Below are 26,116 nucleotides of genomic sequence, written 5' to 3'. Positions count from 1 at the left end.
TCTAAAATAGATAGGAAGTCCATTCTGGAGGTGAAGAGGGACAAAGTAGGCCAAGGACTCACAGAAAATAGACTGTGACTCACTAGGGGGCCAGACATCTTGGGAAAGAACAGGAAATGGGAAAGAATGTGGGTTAACAATAATCCTCGAAATTACAGGCGCACGAGTACAGGCCCCCTGTGGCATAATGAAGCGAAGAGGCACTACATGTGATGTCTGTCAGGGTTTATACAGCTGAAGTGTTGATGATATTTGATTAATTGATAAACGTTATCTAGTAACATCTTAACATAGGTTAAATTGGCAAAATGCTGACAGTACAGATATTTGACTTGCACTTTGAGTCTTTTAATTTTACACTACTTCCTCTTGTCTACTTACATTCCAGAACATGATATTTTAGGTCTGACTGGTGCCATCCTTCATGAGTACTTTTACAGTTGATTCTTTTACATCCTTTTGCTGATAATACTTTAAAATGAACACTACTACTGCTACTTCCGTTAAAAAGATCTCAATACTTCTTCCACCCACTGGATATTACTCTGAATGTAAGTCAGTCTATATCCTCGTGCCACTTACACACCTTTTTTGTTTAATTGATCAGTTGTATTTATATAGTCGTTTGTGAATTTTATGGTGGAAGTTATCTGCCTTGGATATATGTGGATATATAGAAAGAAATTAAAACAAATTATTCATTTTGTTCACCTACACTGCCCCCATATGGAGATCACTGGTATTGTATTGTGATGCCAAAACGAACAGACTAAACATACTTTCAAAACATCAGCCTTTATTTACATGTCCTCACATGACCAAAAAAACAAACAAACAAAAAAAATACAAAAAACAAAACAAACAAAAAAAAAACAACACACTCACACAGATGGCGCTAGTGGACTTAATGCCACATAGAGGTGCAATGGTGAGAAACCCTCAAACCAGGCAAGGGGCAACAGAAACTCAAAACATAGTGTGTTAAAAATCCGTAACAAAATTCTTCTCTCAACTTATTATCAGGACTAGTGATAAAGCTGGCAGAGTATCTCAAGTAAATAATTAATATATTTGAATTTGCATATAGTAGTTTTCTTAGCTAGTCAGTTTGTACTTCATCACTTTGACTGATGACAAAAATTGAGAGCATCACCAAAGACAAGGTGATGACCAATTTTAGCTACACAAAACATACTTTTAACTGCAATGCATACGGTGGACCCAACTTTTCACACTGCAAAAAAACAAAAAGAAAACTCACAAAAAAAACTACGCTAAAGAATTCACCGTCATGCTGGCATAAACATTAGAAATGAAAGAGTGTAGGAGTGACAATTGGAGGTAAAAGTGACATAACAGTTTTTCTTATGATGGATTATTTTTCACAAACACTCTGCAATACTACACACATGCACAACTGGTCCTTAACATCGCTGTTCACTGTATGTCTGTGACATGAAAGTATGAGAGTCTTAGTAGAGAAAAGGATGAAGGGCGCATTAAGGAAAGGGCAGGCAAAGAGAGGTGGGCTAATTTTAATAAATCCATGGCACTTGAACTTAAATGGGAATAACATTGGAGCATTGGAACAGGCAAAACATCTGTGGTAAGGCGTCAACAAGAATAGAATTATAATCATGAATCACACAAGCACTTTACTCAAGCTCTTACACATAGGTCAGTTTTCTCTGCCCAAACTGAAATCACCTCTTTGATCATTAAGAAACATCGTAAAGGTGTTTTCAGCTACAAATTACCACGATCCACACACACACACATTTATGTCTCGAAAGACCTGTACACGCTTGTATCTGTTGTGTTTACTGGAAATGCAAAGAAATGCAAACAATGATGGTGCACATTTCATTCACACACACCTCATCAAGTATTCCTTGGATTTATACAAATCAAATTCAAACTGTATCATCAGCTTATTCTTGCTTCTCTCAGTTTGGGTTTGAAAATCGGTGTCCTGTGGTTCAGTGACTATCAATCTATATGTTAATCACAAGAGGACAGGCATAAGAGGTGCAGTGGAACAAACAACATAGAGTATATGATGCTATTAAATATTAGACAGCAAAAATCTGAAGTCATTCTTCCACTCACACATTGTGATAAGGTACAGTACATCTCTGCATGTGCACTAGTTCTGTTTCATTTGTACATCAAATATGTTCAAGTATGTTAGAAGACTTACTGAAAAAAAAAAACTGAGGAAAAAAACAAGCAAAAAAAAAAAGCTTATTTGTATCTCTTCTGTGGAAAATTCAAACCAAAAAAGGGCACCTTCTGATAGCACGGTGGATAAAAGGCTTTTAAAGGGACATTCTTCAGTTTAAGTCCAAAAACTTTGTTATAACCGGATGCCAGGTGCTAAACAATAACAAAAATGCATCTAAAATCTTGACAGCCTTGTCACAGAACATGTTTCTAGACAACTCTGCTTTCAAAACAATTTAAAAATAAAAAGCCTTTCAGACAGAAAGAGATGCAACATGTGATGCAGAACTGAATCTGATTATAGGTATGGAGACTTGGCTATTATCCCTCTCACTTCACCAAAGTTCACCTTTGGCTTTGAATGTCTGGGACAAAGTGTGTTTTTGTTCCAACTGTGGCAGAGAGCTATTGCCTCGGGTCTGAGGAGCAAGGTTGTGGATCCATGGGTACATAATCCACAGGCAAGGGCCTAAAAATAATGAAGGAGAGAACAAACAACAACAACTAAGAACCATACCTTCAGAGGTTCTTTATACAAAATATAAAAAAAAATTCTATCTAGTATCCTCGTCCTGACTTACATTTAGCAGGAGGATCACGTATTGGTGAAAAACACAAGATCAGGCTACTTCCGTTTGACAGGGGCAGTATCTTCTTCCTTCAGGACAAACTTTTTCCTCAGAGCTTCTGAAATCAGAGTGGCAGAGTCCTCCTCTCTTAGCGATGTACAGCCTCTGTTATACCTGTAATGAAACCCAAAATAATAATAATGATGATAATAATTATAACAGTTAATAACAGATAATAACAGTTGCTCGTGGTCATCAAAATACTGTCATAATAAAATCTGTATGTAAAGAGGGAAGAAAATCTCATTTTAAACTTCATGTAGAAATGTTAGGAGCCTGTACTTACTGCAGTTACCTGTGTTCAATTATTGGGCCTTTTGCTGTATGTCAGCATGTCAAAAAGGAATTGTCTTTAAAGGAGTAGTTCAGCAGTTAGAAGAGAAGAGTGATACCCCCATTATATTTGTATGTTAAATGTGTTACCATAGCATATAACATGGAATTTGTTACTATGTGAGCTGTATAAGAGCTGATAGTCAAAGTATTCCTCTAAGCTTAACACGTAACACATAAGCCAACTTATAATGAGCTTTGTAGTGTTTGGCCCACTGGAAACTCTTACCTGTCTTTGCTCATCTTCATGCGGTTCATGTCCTTCAGGATGTCCATAACATCAGCAAAGCTGGTGGACTTTGAGAGTGACACTGTATCTTCCTCTGCCTCCCGGAAGTCCATGGTGGGTCTGTCCAGGTCAAAGGTCGCTGATGCCGTCATGGAAACAGGTGGCAGGGGGTCAGGGACAAGCTCCGACACCACAGACACCACATCTTTCTCATCCTCCTCTTCCTCCACCTCTTCTTCCTCCTCTGTGACATCGCTGATGACAAAGGAAGCGGCAGCCGTGGCAGCTGGCTGGTAGGACGCCGTCTCAAAAGGTGCCATGGAGAAGCTCATGCTTGTGTCGTCAGGGGAGAGAAGGTCAGGGGTCAGAGGATTGGAGCCTGAAAGAAAGAAGAGGAGTAGGATAGAGTTTGAGTTGGTGCTGAGACAAACAGCCAGAGCAACTGAACATATCAGACAGAGGCACTGAGTCACAACACCATTTCTATTTTTAGCTGTCATTTCTAATGTGAATTTAAAGCTTGCATATCAGTATGCTACTGTTGGCTGCAATTTAAACAGAGTTCTGTGGGAGAGAGTCTCTTCTCCATTCACTCATAATTAAAATAACAACCCCTTAGTACAATGTGAGTTTTGTGAGAAAAGTATTTATTATTCTATACACAGCTCCTGAAAGCCCAAATGCTTCTAGGATCACCTAACCAACCTCTCAGCTTAAATGCATCACTGAACACATGACACAATCACTTAGCATGATGGCCTGGGCTATATGAGGTTCTTCCCCTGTTCAAAGACTGTATTATGGCACAAAATTTACATAAATCAAAGGGCAGACTAACTTGACAGTAGTGTTTTGACAACTTCAGATAACATTTTTAAAATCGGTAGCAGTACTTTACATGTGATTACGTGATATTTCCTCATGATATTCCTGTTAAAATTTCCAATAAGTGACACCCAACCACCCCTCAATCACAGAGATTAAGCTTTGCTGCTGACCTACAAACTGATGCCAAGACATCTTAGAACCAAAGAGCTTTAGGAGAATCAGGACAGCTGACTTGCCTCAATAAGAAGGAGGAGACTGCCATGTTACATGTGTTTACCACTTCTTGTAAAATGTCCCTGTATTTTAATCACTATTCAACTCTACAGTGGACAAGTTTATATTGTGTGGACTGCAATTCTTGCTTCTGTTACATACCAGAATCACTTGCCACAATTTTTGCAATCTGTGCACGGAGTCTGCTGAGCTCGTCTTGCAGGGCAGTAGTGCGGTTCAGTGCCGTCACCCCTGGCTTCTTAAGCCCCTCCATCCTTTTGCCCTCGCGGCGGAAATTGGGCACAGATGAGTTCCTGTGGAGCACCAGGAGAGGTGTGGGCCGCCATTCATGTTTCAGAGGACGAGTGTCACTCCTGAAAACAGAAGAGTGTGTGGTCAGTATTCCTGAACAGCAAACTTCATCATCAAACCTCACAGTGATGAGGCCAGCTTTTGAAGTATTCTCCATGTTATCAGAACCTCTTTTTATGTACTCCTCAGAAAATGCTCAACTTAATACTGTACCAGCAGTTCATTACAGGCACTCCTCAATAGCACTGCAGTAAATTCTATCTTTCTTAAGTTTATAATATTTGCTTTTCACCACTCACTGCAAAAAACAGCATAGAGCTGAATCAGTGTCAACAAAAACACATGCACCTAACAAGTTGGAGGCAGTTATGCGAGTACAGCAGTCCATAACCTTAGTGGTTGTCTCTTTGGGTTTGACTGGATACATACCGCACTCTGGCATATGTCTCTTCTTCATCCGCAACAATCCAGGCTATGTCTGCCAAGGTAGGAACCATAGGGCCATCCATGGGCCGCACAGGGGACAGACCAGGTAGTTCCTAATGAACAAGGACACAAGTTAATGTAGTATACACATGCCTTTCGATTGTACTAGGGGATTATAATTAATTCATAAAAATGTAACTTGGAGGACTTAAGGGGTCTTAAAATTTACCTGGAAACATGCCCTTTGTGGAGGTCTGAGTGGAAGCGTGGAGCCTATTCTTCTCACAACACTACGGGTGGATCCATGAGGCTTATTCTGCCAGATAGGAATAACTTCCTGCAAAGTATACACCAGGAAACACAGTCAGATATAACTTTTAAATATCAGTGCTTAGTCTATCATGCACAATGTTGTGGGAGAAATGCAATGCTATGGTAAACAGTGTTAAGTAAACACATCACTAACAGCTAAGAAGCAAACTAACTTACTGCTTCTGTTTCCATGGTGATGTGGGGTCAGTCACATTCACTGGGACGTTGCACACCAACGCTTGGTGCTAGCAGTGGCTTAAAACGAAGCAGTTCAGTAAACGGATGCCATGTCAGTACGACTGCCAACTCTTGGGATATAAATTAGTGAGTGCTTTAGAACATCTGCTGAGGGAAACAAGCAGGGTTAGACTGATTAACAAGAAATGTAACTATTTATGGTAATGGTCTGTATATCATGTTTATATTATATCTGTAGCATAAACACCTGTACATACCCTGTACATACTGTAAATTATTGTATATCTGGCACTTACTGCTTATTGCACTTCTGGTTAGATGCCAAACTGCGTTTCGTTGCATTGTACTTGTACATGTGTAATGACAATAAAGTTGAATCTAATCTAATACCTCAAGTAAAATTCACGTGATGGACAGTATTTCTAAAGTTTAAACATTTACGTTAGCTAATTTGTATCATTACAAAATAGCTAATGTTACTTTGTATTATTGGAGTGCCATGAGTACTAGCAATTCATACTATAATTTATTTATTAAATAAAGTCACTGAAATCATCTTTTGTACAGAGGAACCAGAGTCCTGGAGAAGAAATAGGTCCGCTAACGTCACACTCATGAAAACACACATGTCCAAGCTTAAAATAATTAGCTAATTACGAGGACTCAGCATTTCTGTCTTTATACGCTTTTGGAGATTATGAATGAGATTATGAATCCAACAATATCGAAAACTTTAAAATTTGGTCGTTACATCAATACAATAAGGATCAAGATAAAAAAAAAATCATCGCTGCTAGCGTTGCTCATCGAGCTAAGTACGTTTAAAAACGTTTAAAAACGTTTAAAACAGTTAACTCCGTTGCAGGCTTCTTTGGCTAAGGTTACCGCTGATGAAGCAATGCAACGAACGCCAGAAAGACAGCTGTAGTACAATGATGTGTGAACAGCTTTGCTCAACTCATCATTAGCCGGTAGCTACGGGTATCAAAAAAACACACAGGGGACCATCAGTTAGCTATAGCAACACCAACAACGACCCCCTGGTTGACCCTCAACTGTACACCAGCACTAGTGTGTTTCTGTATGTTTCGCTTGTCTTCACAAAATGCAATCAACGCTACAAGAGCGCAACTTACGGTAGATAATGACTTATCTAGGGATACGCAGCTTTTGAACTATTACCAAGAAGCAGCTTCTCCTCTTCGTCTTTAAGGCTGGAGTTGTGTTGTCCTTCATTAGGCCGGAAACCTGTGCCTCTCGTGTTTTGATTGGCTGGAGCCCGGTGAGCTTCCTCCGTAAGAAACTATACAAGAGCGCCCCCAGAGGTAGAGATGAAAAGCGCAGAGAACAGGATAATGTCCCCATGATAAATAAAAAAACTGTGGAGTACTTTGGAAATATTTATAATATATATAAATAAAAATGTACAGACCTGATGTTTCTAACTTATTACGTATGTCAACCAATTCATTTCACCGAAAGAATGGACGACAATCACAATAATATGATTTTTTTTAAAAATAATTTTAAACTTGCCACTTTTAAGTAAAACAAAATATATTGTAACTCAACATCACAGTAACGGCGTAAGATCCTTTTGAAAATATCTCTATCTAAATTCCCGTGTTAAGCAACCTCCGAATTTCTCATTTTCTTCTGAGCTCTGGAAGCATGTAGGAGAAACACTTTTCTTCTTTGAAAGAATATTGATTTATAAACATCAAGGCATAAAACTCTGAGCTTGAAATATGAAAATTTATGTGATATGTGATATAACACCTTGTAAAAAATATCTAAAGTAAAAACACAAATGGGGAGCTGACTGAAACTACAAGATTTTCACTCTCATCTATTTCCGCCTTCGCTTCCGTCTGCCGGCCGGGGGGGGATTATCTTGACAATCGTCGGGACGGCGTTTAACCTCTGGGCGGAGCTCGAATATTGAACTTGTTACTGTTGTCTGCAGTGATATCATAACACTGCAATATGAAGATGCGCTCACATGACCGCCACCCGTCTCCATCCCTGGGCAAGACACAGGTCAGTCAAGATACCGCTCGGTTTACCATGATGCTGCGATGAATTTTAATCTCTGCTGAGCTGCTGATGTAATATTTTTTTCTGCTATAGCAGCAGTCTCGATCATTCTGTAACGTCGTCTAAAAATGGTCAGGCTACTTCCTCGACGGTTATTATCTCATCTCCAACATTATCAGGAAGCGAATTGTGATCATTCCTTTACCATATGACTGACTAATGTTAGGGCAGAGCTAAGCTAAGCTAGTTGTTACTTTTAATTCAGAGATAACAGGCAAATTCCCACCCAAAGGGATGTGTCATGGGATGCCGTATTTAGGTTTCTACATAATGTAGCCTGATATATTTCTACTTGATGACATGCACATAGTCTTAGGTCATGTTTAAACATAGCTGTGGAGGAATTACAGTACCTGATTCATTAGAGAAGCGTCATACTAATTTAATTTTCTACTTCAAGTTACTGCAGAAATAGCTATTGAGGAGGGCAAACGGTGTCTCATTTGTCCCACCTGGTCAGCAGCCTTTGACAACAAGCTCAGACACGCTGATTGCAAGCACTCTAACACACACTAATTATACGGATTAATTGACAGTCATTGAACTGGAAACATGGCTCCATCACTGTGTTAAACGTCCAGCTCACTTCCTTATGGGATCACATGGCTGCAGGTACAACTTTTCCCATCCACCCCCCTTTGCCTTGATGTTTGTACAATCAACCCACATTTTATGACTTACATACTGCCTTGTGTAGGTGCTGTAAGTGGGGCAAAAAGTAAGGCATGGGGAATAAAAGGAGGAGGAAGGCTGTCAGCTGAGCCCTTTATCCATCTGCAACTGCCACCACTGCCAGTGTCAAACTAAAGAAACACAGAAAATGGCCCAGTCTGTGAGAAGACCTGAAACTTTGAGAGCCATGGACCATGAGCCGCAGAGGGACAAGACCAGGACCAGCTACTTTGGCAACGTCAAGACCAGGTCAGGCCTGTAAATACATGGATTACTAGAGAGCAAACAATGGTGAAAGCTCTGGCTGGCATTTGCTTTTCCGATTTAAACTCATTGGAATTGCTTCTTTCATTATTCTCTTAAGTTTTAGCACAAAATGCTCATTTCCATCCTCTCTTTTCATCTACTGTCACCGAGGGACTCATCAAGGAGCATAATGTGGGTGAGAGTTAAAACATGATGCCAGGATCTCACTTCCTGGCCATCACAGACGACTCCCACTTCCCTATAAATAACTCTGATCAAACTGTGAACACTGCTCTATATGGTTATTCACACTTCAAATACTCAACAATAAATATTTAAATCTGCAATTAAAGGGAAAATCCACCCTAAAACAGAATTTATATTTGAGTCTGAACAATAATTCTTGACCTTAACTTCATGAATGAAGTCTAAATGAAGACTGTGAAATATAATCGAAAGCTACAAAGGTACATGAACCTCTGAGAGGACGTGTTTTATATCTGTGTGTTACAATAAAATAAAACCTATCACCTATTAAATTCTTTGACTGGGTCGCTAACTAAAGTCACCTGATAACATCAATAATCTACAGCGAGTAAGCAGCAGTGTTTTGGGCCACTTGTAAATGATCCTGAGGTGTTCAGACGGGAGAAGGGGAAATTACAGTAATCCGGCAATAAAAGTATAAATAATCTTCTCCTTCGCAGCTTGAGACACAAGAGACCATGACATGATCTGAATATCATCTGCATAGCAGTGATAAGATATACAGTATCTATCTATATGAGGACAGGAGGTCTTGATTTCCCGAGCTCCTGCCTTGGTATGCATTTTTCTGTATTTGTCCAAAATCATGACGGTAACAGTAACAGTCTAAATTAGCTCTTGAACGATTAGTCGATTGACAGAAAATTCAAGCACAACTACTTTAATAATCAGTTATTAGTTTTGGTGATTAAATTTAGAAAAGTATTTACCTTTAAACACTGTTAGGAGCATGCACTCACTGAGTTAAAGCATGCTTTCAGTGTATTTTCTTAAAAATAAAGTCAAAGCTGTGATGTAAATATAATGTAAAGAAATCAGCATTTAAACTCTTTCTCTCAGGCTGGGTTCCAAGCTCCCCCCTGGCGTTTCTCAGCCTCCGCAGTTCGCTAAGCGGCCCTGGGAAACTCAGCCTAAGGCCCGAGCGATGCCACAACCAGCCGCCAGCAGCCAACGTCTGAACCAACCCATTGTGGGCCGGCCTCTCAACCACATCCCCCACATCAGAAACCCCAAACTGCGACAGTACTACCTACAAGGTGCTCCCGCAGTGTTTGATGTCCTTGGGCAGGAAGCAGGCTGTTTGCATCAAGTGACTGTGTGATGAAAACCCAAGCTTGAATTTACATTTTATAATTCTTGTGCTCAGCCTTGTTGGCAATTTCATGTTTTTGCATAAAGTTATTTTCATACAGAAAGTGACTAGCAGGCACATGAGCTGTAGTGATGAAACACTGCTTCCTCATGCTTTTGCTGAGGTCGGGATGTTTTGTCATAAGGCCAGAAAAACATCGACTTTTTCCTCGCTCACAGGGACTTCATGGGACCTAAACAATACTGCGGTGAAGCAAGAGCGTATGGAACGACCGTCAGATGACAGCACAAGCCGCAGAGTGAGTCAAATGTTTTTGTTTTTGACTTTTCAGACCTAATTGTTGTTCTTGTGTGCATTGAGGAACTCAGCTGGAAGAACAGGTGAGAGAAAAATTGGGAAGTTGGACAAACAAAGAGTGGATTTATTGCTACAGCGTTATATCATCTGGTTATGTATGCTAGAGCATTTTGCAGCTGGTGACTGGTTTAACAATTTATGGTCTTGGAAAGGGTTGATAAAGCGCATCTAAGGTTCAGAGTGTCAGAGCTGCCACAGCTGTCCTCGAACACCACGGGACAACAGAGTGTGTTTCAGAGCCTCTACAACAAATACAGCCGGAGGAATGTTTATTCAGACGTTTATTCGAACATATTTGTGAGCTGGGTTTTTGATTTCTCTCTCCCCACCCGTGATGTCTCTGTATTGTCACGAATCTGAGAAGGCAATCTGTTCTTACTGCTAAGAGCTTTAGTGTGATTTATTTGACCTGTCCTTGGACATTTACTGCATCATTCTTTTTCATCGTCATCTTTTGTTCCCTTCTTCCCTTTTTCTTCTTCTTCTCCTTTGAGTCATCAACCTTTACCATCCTCTTTTGGAAATTGATTTTAGTAACATATTTTATATTTTGGAGCCAAAGAGGAAACTGATATATTCACCTGGCAGTTTTTTTAGGTACACATAGGCAAAACGAATGCATTCAAAAGCCCTGCAATACAATGTGAGATTTTATCTCTATTGAGTTGTATTGTGTTATTCTAAGAGGACTTTTTAACATTCTGATGCTAGACTAAGCAGCAGGAACACTCTAAGTATGTGCAGTGACAGTAAGTAGGAATTGTTTGTGTTTGTAGTCTCATGACTGCATGTTTTAAATACATAAGATAATGTTCATCATACATATAGTATAAGTGCAAGCACACATAGTTTTTGATTTTGACTCCCGCACACACAAAGGCACAGTGTTTCTGCAGCCATATAATCTGTCAGGAATCAGTAATCTAATTTAGGTCAATGGATCCATTTGTTAGTGGACGACAGTTGTTGTTGAACTGATGCTTCACTCCCATTGGTTCAACTCTTCAAACATCAATATATTTTATTCACAGATGCAGATGTCAGTTAAACTAGCGGTTGCTGGAATAATTCGATATTGCAGTATTATTTGTTTATTCAACACACGAATAAATTTCTTGATTTGGTGCGTGATTGAAATCTCTGCTGAAAATGTTTTGTTTTATTTATTTATTTATTTTTTTAGGATGTCCCTGGGGACACTGTGTTCAGCGTCTCATCTCAGTTCAGCAGTATCAGTGCATCCTCAGCAGAAGAGTGCAAAACTGGTCACCACCCCTCCCGCTCCTCTTTGAATTTACCCTCCTCGTCTGTTACCCTCATCCCCAGAGAGGTAAGAGTTAACTGTAAGCACATGATGGCACCGGACACGTGTGTGTGTGTGTGTGTATTACATATGGCAAAGGACGGATATATCTCTGTTTTTTTTTTTTGGCCTGCTGTTGTTGACTGCATTTGAAATGCAAAACAGGACCTTATGACTTCTGCTGCAAGCGCTTAACTTTCAGCAGGAAGTTTATTGCTCCACCTTAAATCCATTGAGGCCATCAATACCTCACCTTAAAACCTAACTTTGTGAGCAGTCTTAGTCAGACTGATAATGTGAAAGCTTTACTTGCTGTCATTTAACTGCCATATGCTGTAGCTGTAAAAATATGATCCACAGCCCTCATTTGTCACATGGAGCTCAGATGTGACTACAAACAGAGAGACGTGTTTAAATGCAGGCCTGCAGAAAGAGGAAGTAGTCATTGCTGTCACCAGGTTGTATCTGTTTCAATGTCAGAGCTATTCTTATCATGGCTTCCTCTCTGAAGCAGTTGGTCGTTCCAAAGGGGAAAAACACTTCCACCAGTCAAGGATCGTCTCAGGCAGATCTGGACTCAGGGTCTGATCCTAACCCGAAGCGAGATGTGGAGGCGGATCCGGACTCTTTGGATATACTTGCTGCTCAGCCTCAGTCTCCCTCACCAGAGGCAGAGTATGACAAACTACTGGTGAGTAGAGAAAACAACTGCCTTACTGCATGTTCTGCACTTTGGAAAGCAGAGCTGGAGCAGTGCTGGAGAGTACATTTAGCTCAGGTGCTACATTTCAGAAGGATGTTGTATGTTTTACTCTGCTACATTTGACAGGCGTAGTTACTATTACCTTCTAATATTAAGATTATAGAATTAGAATTTTACATAAAATGAAACATAATGTGATTAAATACACGACACATGGCATATCAAGATTAATCTGTGTTTTCTAACCATTTTGCCTTGTGACAGTTGAAGTGGAGCTGCATTGTCACACCTCAGTGTTTCTCCTTTAAACTTCTCATTTGGTTTGTTTTGAATAACTGTTAACTGTTAAGACATCTTTTCACAATAAAATCAAAGATAAGAGAAAATTGCCGAAAAAGTGTGACAAATTTGTGCAACAGAATTTTGTTTTTTCTTCTTTTCTGTTTCATTGATTACCTGACCCCTATCTAATGGCTCTTTGTGTCGGGAACCAGCAGACTAAACAAACTGTAAACAAAGTTATTAAAACAAGCTCCACCTCAACCTGCTACAACAGTAAAATGCTGCACTGATGCTTCAGTATTAACAATCTAATAATCTCATATATAATAATCAGTCACAGGGAACATTTAATACCTTTTAGAGTATTTTGAACTAATCCCCGTGTTGAGTAAAAGGAAAAAAGTGCCATGACATGACAGATTGTTTCCAGCATTGACACGTTGCTCTGGTGTTTGCTGTAGTGCATTCAAAGGTGGGTAAAGACGGTGCAGGTGCTCTGCCATGTTTTCCTGTTATTAGACAGTTAATAGCTGTGGAGAAGAAAAATGAGCTGTGGAATTTTTTTTTTTCATAAAGGATCAAATGAACACAGTGTGTTGCTGTGGAAACAAGACACAGTCATGAAAACATTACAGCCCTGGTGAGCTTTTTGTGTGAAGTCTTTGTTTCAAAAATGATGCCAGCGAGCAAGAATCCGACTTGGATGTTAAAGCTGTTTACAGAAATATAAAGAGCTTGACTCACTTCTTTTCTGCACAAATACATGACATTATGGAGCTCTTAATGAAAGGAAACATCAAATGTTGTGCCTTTTGAGGCATTATTATATTTACTAATAAATCATTAGGTCTATAAGACATTCAAAACAGTAACAATATCATGAAAACAAATTTAGCTCATTTCAGTTGCTTGTTTTATCAAAGCCCACATATAGTTTACTTTTATCAAATGAAAAGCAGCAAATATTTACTTTTGCAGAGCGAATTCCAGTAAATTTTTTACATAAATGGTTAATAAATGATCCAAATTGTTGTTGGTAATCATTTCAGCTCTTGCTTTATCAGAATGCACATTCTGTTGCTGACGTTGGTACAATATGTGACGACAGGATGTGGAGGCGGTGCCGATGCCTGATGGGCAGCTCTGCTTACTGGCCCTGCCGACAGAGTGCTGCCATGGGGAGGGACCAGAGGCCATGCAGTACCTCAAGCTGTTTTGTCGCTACATCACGGACCGTAAGGTGGGTGTGAACAGCACTTGGGCTTGTTCTGTGTTTGACGCTTATACAAACTTGTGGGCTAATGTTTTCTTTCTCTGTTAGGGTGTGGTTTCAGGTATCCTGTTGGTGACTTCTAATAAAATCTTCTTTGACCCATGTAAGACGCATCCTCTGGTGAGGGAACATGGCTGTGAGGAATATCTCCTGTCGTGCTCTGTTGACAATCTGTCATCTGTCTCCTTCTTCTCTGATATCTCACATGTTCATTTCAACACGTCCCAGCAGAGGTCAGTAGTGATACACTATTCTCGAACCACACACACATACACAGACACTACGGATTACATGAAAAGTCAATATAAGCATTTTCTCGTGCATTTCTTACTAGGAAAAAAGGAAAGAAAATTTTCCAGAAGTTGAAAAGCGCCAAAAAGCAAACAGTCGGTTTCCCAAATCAGGAGGGGGAGTCAATCCCAGCTCTGGAGTCTGTGGCTCCATCAGAGTTAAATAGTCTGGCTCTGAGCTTGACCAAAGAGGCTTCTGAGGAGGAGGAGGAGGCAGAGAGCAGAGACATGGCGGAGGCTGAGGGGGAGCTTGATAGCAGCCCGCTGGAGGTGCTGTCAGAGGCGTCTGTAGGCGTCCTGGGCGTGGCTGTCCTGAGCAGTGCCGCCACCTTCTGCTGTGGAGGTCAAGAGACGGAGAGTAAGCTGAACACTGAAGAAACAGAGAAGGCCTCTGTGAAGAGTGAGACTGCAGGTACGAATGTGAACTGCGATCCGCCTCAGGGATTGTTTATTTTTTTGTTTTCATTTTCTTAACAGCAGTTCGACTCTTGTTCTCCGACTTTCAGTGCCTCGGAGGTCATCAGCCGGCAGTTCCGGCAGTCTGATGTTCATACGGCTGCGGGTTCAGCCATCTGCAGGAAAGAGAAAGGGTGCAGTGGGCTTTCAGCTGGGGCCGGCCAAAACCTTACCCAGAACGGATGCCTGGCTCGCCCTTTCACAAGACAGGTGCAGTAACTAATGAGAAATGTGCATGGACCAGAGGTTTAGTTTAGTGATGTTCTATTGTTTCCTCAGTCACTTGTCTTTTGAGAAAGCGGCTCTGTAGCTGATTTAGTCCTCACTGTGAATGACCAGAGTGTTTCCTGAAGCCTAAATTCAGTTAAAAAAATGACACTGGTAGCATATTTGGGGTGATGCATATTTATGTTTTGTATTAAACGTATAAGGATGACGTTGCTGATAGTTGCATAAATTAGTTGTCCTCCTTGGCACTATTGTAAATGCAAAAGATTCCAAGCAAAGATCTGGGTTAAAAGAAATACCTTATTGTTTATGACTATGTGGAGTTACCAGTCGTAGTTATGTATGATTTAGTATAATATATATTTAGAATTTCTTACATTGTACAAACAGTATAATATACAGTTTGTTATTTCCTCAGAGCGGGGCTTTGAATTTGAGTGTTAGAATAATATTTATTCTTCAGTGAGTGTGCCAAGATGTTATGACTTTTAGTCCCTCGATTGGGTCAAGCAAGGAACCTCCGTTTCCCATAATGCTTTTCACTAGCATCTTTCATCAGACTCTCCTTGCCCCCTGTGTACCAATTCAATACCAGTCAAACACATCCAGTGTGTAATTCAGGTTTTCTGTTTTTGTATGCCTCAAGCCTGAGCAGACATAACCCTGATGACGTCACTGTGACATCATCTAGGATTTTTTTTGTTTTTTGTTTTTTTTCCAAACTCTGGAAAGACATAAAACAACTGTGTCCACTGTCTGTGCAGTACTCAACCACCTGTTGTCACATCAGTTGAATATTTACTTTCTCTGTCTACTGATCTCTCATCAATCTGTGAACATTATCAAAACAACTACATCACCTTCACTGCAGTAAAAGTAAAAAGGTAACTCTCAGGAATAAATCAGTCAACAATTAGCCGTGTGTGATCGCTGCGAAAGGGGCGAGTGTGACATCCAAACACTCTTTTAGTGTGTGTTGTAAAAGTAAAAGCGTGAGTTACATTCAAAAGTCGCCTCCTGCTAAGGTCTCTTCTCGCTGCGTTGATACAGATGTTTGGATTGTTTGCTGTTCAAACATGTCTGAGTGACTTCTTCTCTTTTCCCCCTGCAGCTCTGACGAGTTGTATGCCTACCTTGCACACCATCGACCAGACTTGTGTATACGCGAGGGAGGGGAGGAGGAGGTGGAGGCGGATCGTGAGGAAGAGGAGTTTGTGCTCATCGAAGACAAAGCGGAGGTGGAGGACAAGGAGGAGGAGGAAGGGGTGGAGGTGCTCCACAGGCACCGCAGCTCAGGGGACGACTGGGAGGTGAGTGGGATCATTTCAGTCTCACAGGAGGGTAGACCACAGGAAACCGACAGAAACATTTGATTTGTGATGAAGACAAAAATGAGCTGTCATCTCGCCTCGATGTTGTAGAATGAACTGGCTCAGTGTGTCAGTTTTGTTTTGAACGCTTTAATGCTTTTGTGCAGATGGTGTTGATGGAAGAGAGCGCAGACAAGCCGACCCTGGTTGTTGACAGGGACCCCGAAGGACTCGGTAACATTGTGGAGAGCAGCAACATTTTAGAGGCTTCACATGTCAGAGAGGTGAGTGACACACAGAAAGTATAACTACAAACTTCTCACACTCACCTTCAGTCATTAAAACTTCAGGAATAAAAATGGGAACATTTCTGATATTTCACCTTTTTTTTTTTTTTTACTTTTAACTATTAAAAACTATTAATAACTGAATTAATAATTACATGTTTGGTTTTTGACTGTAATAGTGATGACTGTGATTTTATTTCGACACTTTAGTATGGCCTTAAACTTAACTGACAAACATGAGTGTTTCAGAAATGTGTTGTTGTTAAATGATTTCTAAATTTACTATTTTCTATTTATTTTACTATTTGCTGTTTATTTTCCCATTTTAAACACTCATTCACATTATATCTAGGACAGATGAAATCTGCGATGATGTTGGTTATGTTAATTAAGGTTATTCAGTATAAAACATCTGCATCTCTTTGCATCCTTATTAAGCAGCATTTCAGATATTTTAGCTTTATTAGAATGTTTCTCCCTTTTTTTCCCCATTACAGTTTTTTGAGGACTCTTTCCTCCTAGGTTTTGTGATTTTGGGCTATAAAAATGAAAACACGCTTTACTCAAATATAATCCATAATGCCTGTTATACTCTTTGACTACAGTTTACATATTAGCAAGTCTAATTTTGTCGGTTGGTTACATCAGCTACTCAAAAGTTATGCATTGTCAATATTTAACAACTTATTTCCAAGAGCCGTTTTGTGGTTTGCAGTGCAGCCAGTTTTAATTTAAAGATGACTAAATCTACATGTAGAAAGAGCCACACTAAGTTCAGAGGAGCTTGTGTAATTGGCTAATTCATTATGTTTTGGAGCACTGAAAGCACCCTTCTTCTCGACGTTCACGCAGATGGTAAATTTGAGCTTAATTGTGTAAAATGACATCTGTTCATATTTATTCTCCTTCCTGAATTACTGTTGTCAAATATTTTTCCCCTGCTTTAATTCTTTCTCAGCTTTGTAAGGAGCTTCCCGCCAGGACAGTTGGCCACAGCTGGCAGCTGGCTTACAGTACGTCCCGTCATGGCGCCAGCCTGAAGTCCCTCTACAGAAAACTCAGTGCCACAGACTCACCTGTGCTTATTGTCATTAAGGATGCGCATGATGAGGTAAAACGCACTGTACATGATATCTCTAATATCAGTTTTAGATGTTTTAATCGTCTATTTTTTCTCATTGCGTTTTGTTGTTGTTGCTGTTTCTCTTGTCACTTTGTTTCATCAGATGTTCGGGGCCTTCCTCTCTCACCCTCTGAGGCTCAGTGAGACGTTCTACGGCACAGGAGAAACTTTCCTCTTCATGTTGCATCCCAGATTTAAGGTAACACCTAGCGACCGTTCACAGAGTGTTTCCTTATTTCTGATGGATCAGTCAGTCTGCTGATTCTTTTTATTTCTGATTTTTGTTTTTGCCTTTTCTCTGCAGTGTTTCAGATGGACTGGAGAGAACTCATTTTTTATTAAAGGAGACATGGACTCCTTTGCCATTGGTGGTGGCAGGTAATTGTTTTATGAACTTTCTCTCTTGAATTATTTGAATTTTTTTTTAAATTCTCTCTCTTGAATTCAGTTTTGTTCACTTTGTTCTGTCTGTGCTGCGTTTGGCATATTTAACAATAATAATTTTTTAAAACTTTTTCTTAATTCCTGCAGTGGTCACTTTGGGCTGTGGGTGGATGAGAATTTGTACATGGGTCACAGCAGCCCCTGCTACACCTTCAATAACTGTTGCCTCTCGGAAACCGATGACTTCCGAGTCATGGAGTTGGAGGTGTGGACGTTCAGCTGAAGTTACCGAGTCACTGCAGAGTTTCTCTTTGACGTACCTCGTCCCCGCTGACCAGCTTCATCATTTATCACCGAGGAAAAACGGCCGCTCATTCATTTCCTGGTAACATCCATGTAAGAAAATAAACCACAAACTGCTGGATTAAGTGCTGTGGATTTAGTGAAAAGAAATGAACCGAACAAGGCTGATCCTGAGCAGCTTGCTGTTCCTGAGCGGGGTTTAGTGGTCGACATTTTCATTGTTGACTCATTCCTGTGGGTTTGGCAACTAGACTGAGCTCTGCTGAGCCAAGTGGAGCTGAACTGTTATGAAACTGGACTCTTTGAGTCCTCATTTTTGAATGGAGTGGGTTACAAGTCTCAGACACTTCAATTTGCTTTTAATGTGAATCAGTAACTTCATGATATCTCATTATTTATCATGTGAACACGATGTTAAACCTACGTTCATAGGTTATGCATGCAGCCAACTTTATATAACTGTGTTCAGTTAATACTGGAAGACACGTACGCCAGTCTTCTCATGAATGGATTTCTCCAATGAAAACTGCACATGCGCAGCACACAGTCGTGCAGTTACCCTGATCAGACACTAATCGACTTTCATCAATTAGACAAAGACAGGAGAAATTAACACTGAAATTAATCGTGTATGTCATATTCATGACTGTTCTGAGCTCTTTTCATTTCACCTGCTGACTCATACTCTGTGGTTTCTGATCATGAAAGCTTGAGAAGTACAGTACTTTTTTTTTTTTTTGTCATTCCACTGTAGCCTGATCTACTCTGATGATGTTGTGCGGTATTGTAGATTAGTTAATAAAAATCAGCACAAAGTGGAAAATGTTAATTTTAATTTCAAATTTGTGAATGATTGTTAAAATGCACTGTGACTGATGTTGGCAAAAAACAACAAACACAAGTCAGTTTGTTTAAAGAAAAAAAAACAAAAAAAAAAAGGTTTTACTTCACCGTTGTGAAAATGGCACTCGTAGGAATTACAGAATAACAGTGTTCCCTCTAAAGGCTCCAAGCAGGCATATGTTTGACATGGACCTTGTATGACCCTGACATGTGGACCGTGTCACCTTCCAACTTAATGTTATTCATTATGATTTAGTTCCATTTTACACTAAATACATATGAGGACTTCATGAGGAAACTTGACTGAAAATGTGAAAATAACTGCTAATGGTGGGTGCAGATTGGCATGTTATTTTTTTACCATTGAGGATTTCCTCTCATCTAGCTAAAGGCTAAAGCAAACTCATTATTTTGACTGGAGCCTAAAAGAGAATAGCAACAGCACACGGTATCATGTGCCTCTCAGCTGTTTTGCAAACATAAGAGGATTTGGTTACATAAAAACATATAAAACATAAATATGGACCAAGTGGTAAGCAACCTATCGGATTGATTTCTTCTTAAAAAACAATCTTTGGTGTGGTCACATTATCTTCAAAACAGAAAACCTGCAAAATATTCAACATTTGGTTTTAAACTCATAATATAAGAAGAACAACAACAACAACAACAAAAAACAGAATTAATGCTTCTTATGTGCCACAGTCCAGTAAAGTATTTCCTGCTGCCTTTTGTCCCCTGAGTCAGAGGAGGGTGTTCCCTCCAGCAGCCTCAGCAATAACATCAGACGTCGCCCAGCCCGGAGAGAGCTTTCAGGCGAAGTCTTCACAAACTGCTGAAACGCAGCTACGAAAGGGAACAACTGCTCCGGCTCCATCTCTGGGCACGCTCAGCAGCAGGAAAGCTCACTTTGCCATTAAATATTGCACATGCAACACCAGGACATATTTAAAAACAAACAAAAAAATGTAGCACGTTTATAGTGCTTAGGAATGGCCTGTGTTTATACTGTCACCATAAATCAGCAGCTACAAGCAGAGGGAGCAGATCTAAATGTGTTTATGTGTCTGTTACTGCTCAGTGTGCAAAGCATAGTATGTCATGAAATTATTCTATACTGACCGTCACAGCAGGTTTGAGAGGCGATATTTCTCTGTGGTTCATTTCTATGGCCTAGTTGTCACAATACAAATACTGTATATAAAACTTTCTGAGACAACCAAATAAATAGTACCAAAGATGACAGAAGGCATAAATGTTTTTTTCAGCTGCCAACGCCGATGATGAAAGCGTTTCTACATAATGGCTGGAGGGTTTTCCTTCTCTTGGATCATTACCCAGAGGAATGACTATCATTTCCTCCTCACACAAATTACTGTGCCAGGTACTCCTTGGCTTTTTCCAACCCCTCCTTCAGGAAGTTGATATACGTGGATGTGGAGGGGTCCTCAAACCCACCAGAGAAGCTGAAAGTTGCTCCTTCCTCCTCCGGTTTCATGGCGGTCTGGTCCAGGAAGAAGTTGGCATTGATGTGGTGGACCTAAAGCCAACACAGGAGGTAGATGAAAGACTTAAGGCAGCCAATAAAAATGAAATAAACAGAAGATCATGAACATCAATAAATATTTCATGCCCTAACAGTGGGACTACAACTGCATGAAATACTGTAATTACCAATGAAATTAATCATTTCCACTTCCAGAAGGTTAGGAGATGATCCAATTTTAGCCTTCTACTTGCATAAATTGATGGAGTCAATACTAATAAATCAACTGGAGCGCTTCTACACATGATTTGCGGACTCTGGTGGATGTTTCAAACATTGTAGGTGCTGATAAAAGAGTAAAATATTTTACAATAGTTCCATTGGGCAGTGCCACCATCATCTCCACAGGGAAGCTGTACTTCTCCAGGTGTAATCGGGCCTTTTCGCTCAACTCGAGGTTCTGCTTATTAGCCTGTTCAGGGGAAGAAACATGAAGTACGGGCGTACTTAAAATTTGAAAATGATTTAAGTAAATGGAGTGTAAAACTTTTTTCAGTCCACTGGTTATTGGCTGAATTTCTCGAGGTGTTGCTGCTGCTCACCTGCATGTTCTCCAGCTCTCTGACCAGAGACCAGCTGCTTATGAAGTTCTGGTTGAGCAGGGCCAGGACGGGCGAACTTTCCAGGACTGTCTCCCGGAGAGTTCGCCCTGAACCTACAGAGGCGTGACAGAAAGGGAGACACGGGTTCAAAATGGTCTATGTGAAGGACTTCATCAGTTCAGCAGTCAGTGTGGCAAAAACTGACAGTAATGGAATAACTGCTAAACAATTGTTTAGCTAAAACTCTAACACAACAGCAGTGCAAGTTTGAGACGCATCATACAGTCAGCTATACAATATTATAGCAGTATTTCATCTGTCAACATGAACTATAAAGACTAGTTGTCATATTAGACCAAATACGACCAGAATACTGAACTAAATAAGGGTTTGTTTTACTGCTTGAATTCACCTGTTCATTTATGAGAGGAAGAGTGTGTGACTTCTTCTTTTCTGAGTTATGTTACTTCACTTTAAATCATCTACGTCTGATATGAAAGCAGTGGCCTGAAACTTTATTATACTGAAACTACAAATTCTTTTAAGGAAGATGTTTCCACTGACTGACTGACTGACAAACTAAATGTTTCCCAAAAGGCTCCCAGTCGCTGAAAAACTCCTCCAGCAAAACTGAAGTTTGCAGCATCTCCTACATAAACCTGTTTTTATCTAACTGATTTCTCATTTTTAGCCTTGTAATTTAAATCTTTTCTCATCTCTCAATAACAGCATGCAGTGCTCTGGCAACAACTGCATGCTAACGATCTCACCTCAGCAGGACTGGTCGTCCAATGCTCCCCAAAGCAGAATGGAATGCACCAGTTTGTTTTCTGCTTTGGCTCGCTCAAAGGCCTCTGAAAAAGGCAGATAGGACACCTGGAAGTGGAGCACAATGAGAACAATGAAGCAGTTGTTTTCAAGCTAGCTGTGTGCTGAACAAACATTTCATGCATTGCTTACCTTCTTGAAGGGGTAGAAGGTGACATCCAGGCGTCGAGCGGCTTCTTCCCGGCTGAGCTCCGAGGTCCAGTGGATGTCCTCAAAGACAAACTGGATTGGCTCGCTGCTGCCGTCTCGACTGTCGATGATGTTGCCCTTCTCATCCGTGATGATGGAGGGAGTGGACGGGCCTGTGGACTCCAGCTCTAACTGTAGACAAATGAACAAATGACCCTCCATCATGTGGCTACACTAAGATATGAAATATCACCTAAACAAAGTAAGAGAGATGCTCATCCTTCCAGTGCATCAGTGCAGCTGTACCTGTGGCAGGTATCCGATGTCCACCTCCATGTTGCTGCTCTCGCTGGCCCCGTACAGCCACTCCATGTCCACATTCAGAGACCTGGGATGCAACAGCACATTTCACACCAGAGCCACAGCAGCTGACAAGGATGCACTGAGTGGGGGGCGTGCATAAAGGATTTACCTGTCATTCGGGACGTAGAGGTGAAAGTGACGGACGTGAGATGCATCTTTAGACAGAACAATGTTTCCAGTGAACTGCCCCGGAGTGAACCAGAAGGGAAAGTCTGGAACATCATTGAGCTGGAATTCTGCATGAATCCTGCAGAGATGAACAGAATGAGCACTTTGTACTGCAAGATGTGTTCAGAGTTTGTTTCTAGCCCCTCTGTCACAAATTGTATAAGCTTAACATGACTGCTGACTGTTCTCCAAAACAAACCATCCACTGTAAACCTTCCAAGTAGTCGTAGGTTTTATCTCACTTTAAACTTTTATTTTATTTTGAAAGAGACCGCTTTAAATGTGTTAATGTTACATTACTGTGACACGGTGACAAGTGATGACTGTGCTCAAAACTCCCATGTCTGAGATTTTGGGCTGCGGATAAATGCAAAGCATGTGTTTCTATGAGGTCCTACAGTACTTACTTCAGCACACAATGATAATGTATGTAACTCTGATTTAAAAAAAAAAAAAACAACCTGAAATGGACTCAGTGGAGTGGATCAGATCAGACTCTGCATGCTGATTTTAAATCATTGAAAGCAATGGCTGCCTGCCAGGAAGGACATTATCATTAAAATTCATAGTACGTTCTGGATATTAGTCAGCAGTAAGGTAAAGTATACACAATTCTGTAGTTAATGGGCTAAAAGAATAAAAAGCACCACTGTGCTCTTTTGTGCCTCCTCCTGAATTGCTCCTCACCTGAAAACGATGTCATAATAGAAGTCGTTGCTGGCACGAATGCAGGCGACTGTGCCCTGAGGAGCAAAGCGTGATTTGACGAAGGGCCGCGGGTGGAACATACTCAACAAGGAGTGGATGAGAACCTGCAGGGGGATGAGAACAGCTGTTAACATACGGTACGATTATCACAAATCTCAACCCAGTCTGACACAACATCAGCAGAGATGAGCCTTCAGGATACCTCTTTGCCCTTCGGTGTGGGAGGGTGGTAACGATTGTTGGGCAAGTACCCAGTGAAGATGTTGAGCTCGCTAGGAATCACCCACCACGTGTCTCCCACCTCGACTTTATTCTTCGGGGGCAAGAAGGCCCTGAACTGGCTGGCCAAGAAGGAAGAAGAAGGCACTGCTGGGCTCTTCCAAGACCGCAGCCCGCTCAGAGAGCTGTGAGACACCTGCAAGGACAGGATCATTCAGCTCTTCAGAACAAGAAGAGATGCTTTTACAAAACATTTAATAATACTAACTGGCTTAATTAAAATGATTACAAGTATCTGCTGTGATGGTTATTTTAAAAAAAGGTTTGGGCAGCCTTTCAGAAACCACAGTAGTAGCTGTAAAAATGTAGCTGTGATAAAGAGAAAAATAAACCTTCTCTTACCCCGAGGAAACCATCCTTGCTTTTTGTCATGGAGTCCAGCATCAGAGGCTGCATTTTGGCCTCCAAGGTTAAAGTCTCTCCATTGGGGTCATGGGTAACCTCCTCCTCAAAATCCACAGGGGGTGTAATTCCTGTGAAGAAGCCCCAGGGGTTATAAGTGACAAGTGAGACTGGGGATTTTATGGATTTAAAAGAACATTTGGCAATAAAAAAAAACAAAAAACGGTGCATGTACCTGTGAGTTTTTCAGCAATAGGTTTAAACTCTTCCGGGCTGAGATAAAGGTCATGGTCGGTATCTAAGGAGGAGAAAAGGAAAAGCCCCTCGGCACCCAGAGTCCGAACACTCTCTTCCTATTGGAGGGACACGAGTGTTAGACTGAGCCTGTCAGTCATTTTCACATGCTTCACAGATTTTCAATACAGCATGAAAAGTAGGACAGTGAAGCGTCTCCTATCATAAATTACAAATACTGACTGAAATCACAAAAACACTGTCGCAGATGCATCATCTTCTATGATATTCTTATAAACCAAATTCACTGTAGTGTCGTGTCCTTGGTGTCAAAGCACTGAGTCGACCTCAGCAGTCCTGTCTGGATAAAGATCAGCCCAGAGGCCACAGATTCCTAGTCTGTGTTCCGGTGAGACCACCCTTTCTGAGACAGATGCGTGCCTACCAGCGCCTGTACAATGGAGGGACAGAGGGGGGAGGGAGGTAACAAGAGCGACTTGGGAGACCCTTTGTAGCCAAACAAACGTGGATTAGAGGCGGAGGTTGAATTTTGCCAGCTGTGGCACAGACCCAGCCCCCCTAATAAAACATCATGGGGTGGAAAAACCCCCTATAGATTAGGTGTTTTGCGACGTCTGATGTCTGACAAATAACTACAGTGAATACACCTTTTAGGGAGAATAATATTGAAAAATAGCAACAAAATGTGCCAACAAAAATGTTACAGTAATTACAGGTCATTAAACGTACCAGAAGGTCACTGTAAACTTTCTGTTATTTCACGCATGCATCTGATAGTAAACTGGCATTTTTGAGTATGATATAACTTAATACATGTTTATGTCCCTAAGTTGTTTTTAAGATAAAAAAAAAAACATCCACTAAGTTCAGATCTGCTAATATGAGACGTGTTAACGATATTACAGATGTGGATCTCACATGACGTTTGAGCAGCAGGGCATCTTGGTAATACTTGATCCCAAAGGCGAGAAGAGGGACGGCAGCGACTAAAAGCAGAGTGCACAGCCCCTTGGAGATCCGGGATCCAGAGCCCGGACTCTGATGCCCATTCTGCGGTGAAATGTTGCTCCTATCCTCGGGGGATGTTTTATCCACGTCTGCGGCCATCCTCGACCTCCACGACAGCTATTTAGACGAGAGCATTGCCGTCGGATTGCGGCCAAAAAGGTTACCCGCAGTGATCGTTGAGTGTAAACTTTCTCTCTTAAAGTGTTGAGAATCTCCCGACAGTTCTGTTATCTTGAAAGCCGGGGACTGCTGGTCTTTTCCGGCCGTTAAACTCGCTGGCGACAGCTGTGGAACGTTAGCTAGCAGCACAGATTTCTTATATCCCACAACTAATCTAGAAGCATATGGATGTGATTCAGATGCGTCAATTGAGCCACTAACAGCCAGGAGCACACCGGATATTTTGCATTTGCGAGATCAAAATAAAAGCACTAGTACGTCCAACTAACGTACGTCTCACGTCCTTCGCACGCTCGTTTCATCTTCCTTTGTGGGGGTTCACGAGAATGGATACTACCTTTGAAGACAGACGAGCGGTACACCGTGCAACAATGACGTTCTGGTGGTCCCTACAAGGCCATCTCAGGAGACGCTTTACAATCGATTCACCACCGGCGATTGCTTTATTTTGAAAGCGTTAACCGGAGGTTTGCTTACATTCTCTCTACCTTGGCAGAAATTGGCTCCTGGCACAGTAGCCACTTTTAAAGGGGCAGGCGGGTTTGCCT

At 41.0% G+C, this 26,116-nt stretch overlaps 3 protein-coding genes across 8 annotated transcripts; 1 reads left to right on the top strand and 2 right to left on the bottom strand.

Annotated features, from left to right (window-relative positions):
* Window positions 1-776: 776 nt before the first annotated feature.
* mtfr1l (mitochondrial fission regulator 1-like) lies at window positions 777-7,005 on the bottom strand. Of its 4 annotated transcripts, none has more exons than XM_046413608.1 (8): window positions 6,886-7,005; window positions 5,683-5,847; window positions 5,423-5,530; window positions 5,197-5,306; window positions 4,618-4,829; window positions 3,415-3,793; window positions 2,805-2,966; window positions 777-2,692 (listed from the first exon to the last, which is right to left on the bottom strand). In XM_046413608.1, exons 2-7 carry the CDS (start codon window positions 5,695-5,697, stop codon window positions 2,849-2,851), a joined length of 942 nt encoding a protein of 313 aa, XP_046269564.1. In that variant the 5' UTR covers window positions 5,698-5,847; window positions 6,886-7,005; the 3' UTR covers window positions 777-2,692; window positions 2,805-2,848. The 4 variants fall into 4 exon arrangements, with proteins under 4 accessions (XP_046269564.1, XP_046269561.1, XP_046269562.1 ...); XM_046413605.1 differs by having other exon boundaries at window positions 5,683-5,850; window positions 6,840-6,992; XM_046413606.1 differs by having other exon boundaries at window positions 6,840-6,980.
* A 590-nt stretch (window positions 7,006-7,595) lies between these two features.
* si:ch211-15d5.11 (nuclear receptor coactivator 7) lies at window positions 7,596-19,890 on the top strand. Of its 3 annotated transcripts, none has more exons than XM_046412653.1 (16): window positions 7,596-7,743; window positions 8,498-8,721; window positions 9,826-10,022; window positions 10,297-10,376; window positions 11,619-11,765; window positions 12,253-12,429; window positions 13,832-13,963; window positions 14,045-14,229; window positions 14,331-14,698; window positions 14,793-14,952; window positions 16,082-16,280; window positions 16,448-16,564; window positions 17,526-17,678; window positions 17,794-17,889; window positions 17,995-18,068; window positions 18,222-19,890. In XM_046412653.1, exons 2-16 carry the CDS (start codon window positions 8,621-8,623, stop codon window positions 18,355-18,357), a joined length of 2,322 nt encoding a protein of 773 aa, XP_046268609.1. In that variant the 5' UTR covers window positions 7,596-7,743; window positions 8,498-8,620; the 3' UTR covers window positions 18,358-19,890. The 3 variants fall into 3 exon arrangements, with proteins under 3 accessions (XP_046268609.1, XP_046268608.1, XP_046268610.1); XM_046412652.1 differs by having other exon boundaries at window positions 12,250-12,429; XM_046412654.1 differs by lacking the exon at window positions 7,596-7,743 and adding an exon at window positions 9,426-9,541 and having other exon boundaries at window positions 8,583-8,721; window positions 12,250-12,429.
* selenon (selenoprotein N) lies at window positions 19,191-25,731 on the bottom strand. The gene is made up of 12 exons (XM_046412655.1): window positions 25,299-25,731; window positions 24,361-24,478; window positions 24,126-24,256; window positions 23,707-23,919; window positions 23,484-23,608; window positions 22,738-22,875; window positions 22,572-22,653; window positions 22,269-22,457; window positions 22,079-22,184; window positions 21,309-21,421; window positions 21,077-21,178; window positions 19,191-20,760 (listed from the first exon to the last, which is right to left on the bottom strand). The coding sequence occupies exons 1-12, from the start codon at window positions 25,485-25,487 to the stop codon at window positions 20,593-20,595; spliced, it is 1,674 nt and encodes a 557-aa protein (XP_046268611.1). The 5' UTR covers window positions 25,488-25,731; the 3' UTR covers window positions 19,191-20,592.
* Between the last annotated feature and the right edge of the window lie 385 nt (window positions 25,732-26,116).

The sequence above is a fragment of the Scatophagus argus genome, chromosome 15 (assembly GCF_020382885.2).
Source record: "Scatophagus argus isolate fScaArg1 chromosome 15, fScaArg1.pri, whole genome shotgun sequence".
Lineage (NCBI taxonomy): Eukaryota > Metazoa > Chordata > Actinopteri > Scatophagidae > Scatophagus > Scatophagus argus.
This window is presented reverse-complemented; position numbering and strand designations above follow the sequence as displayed.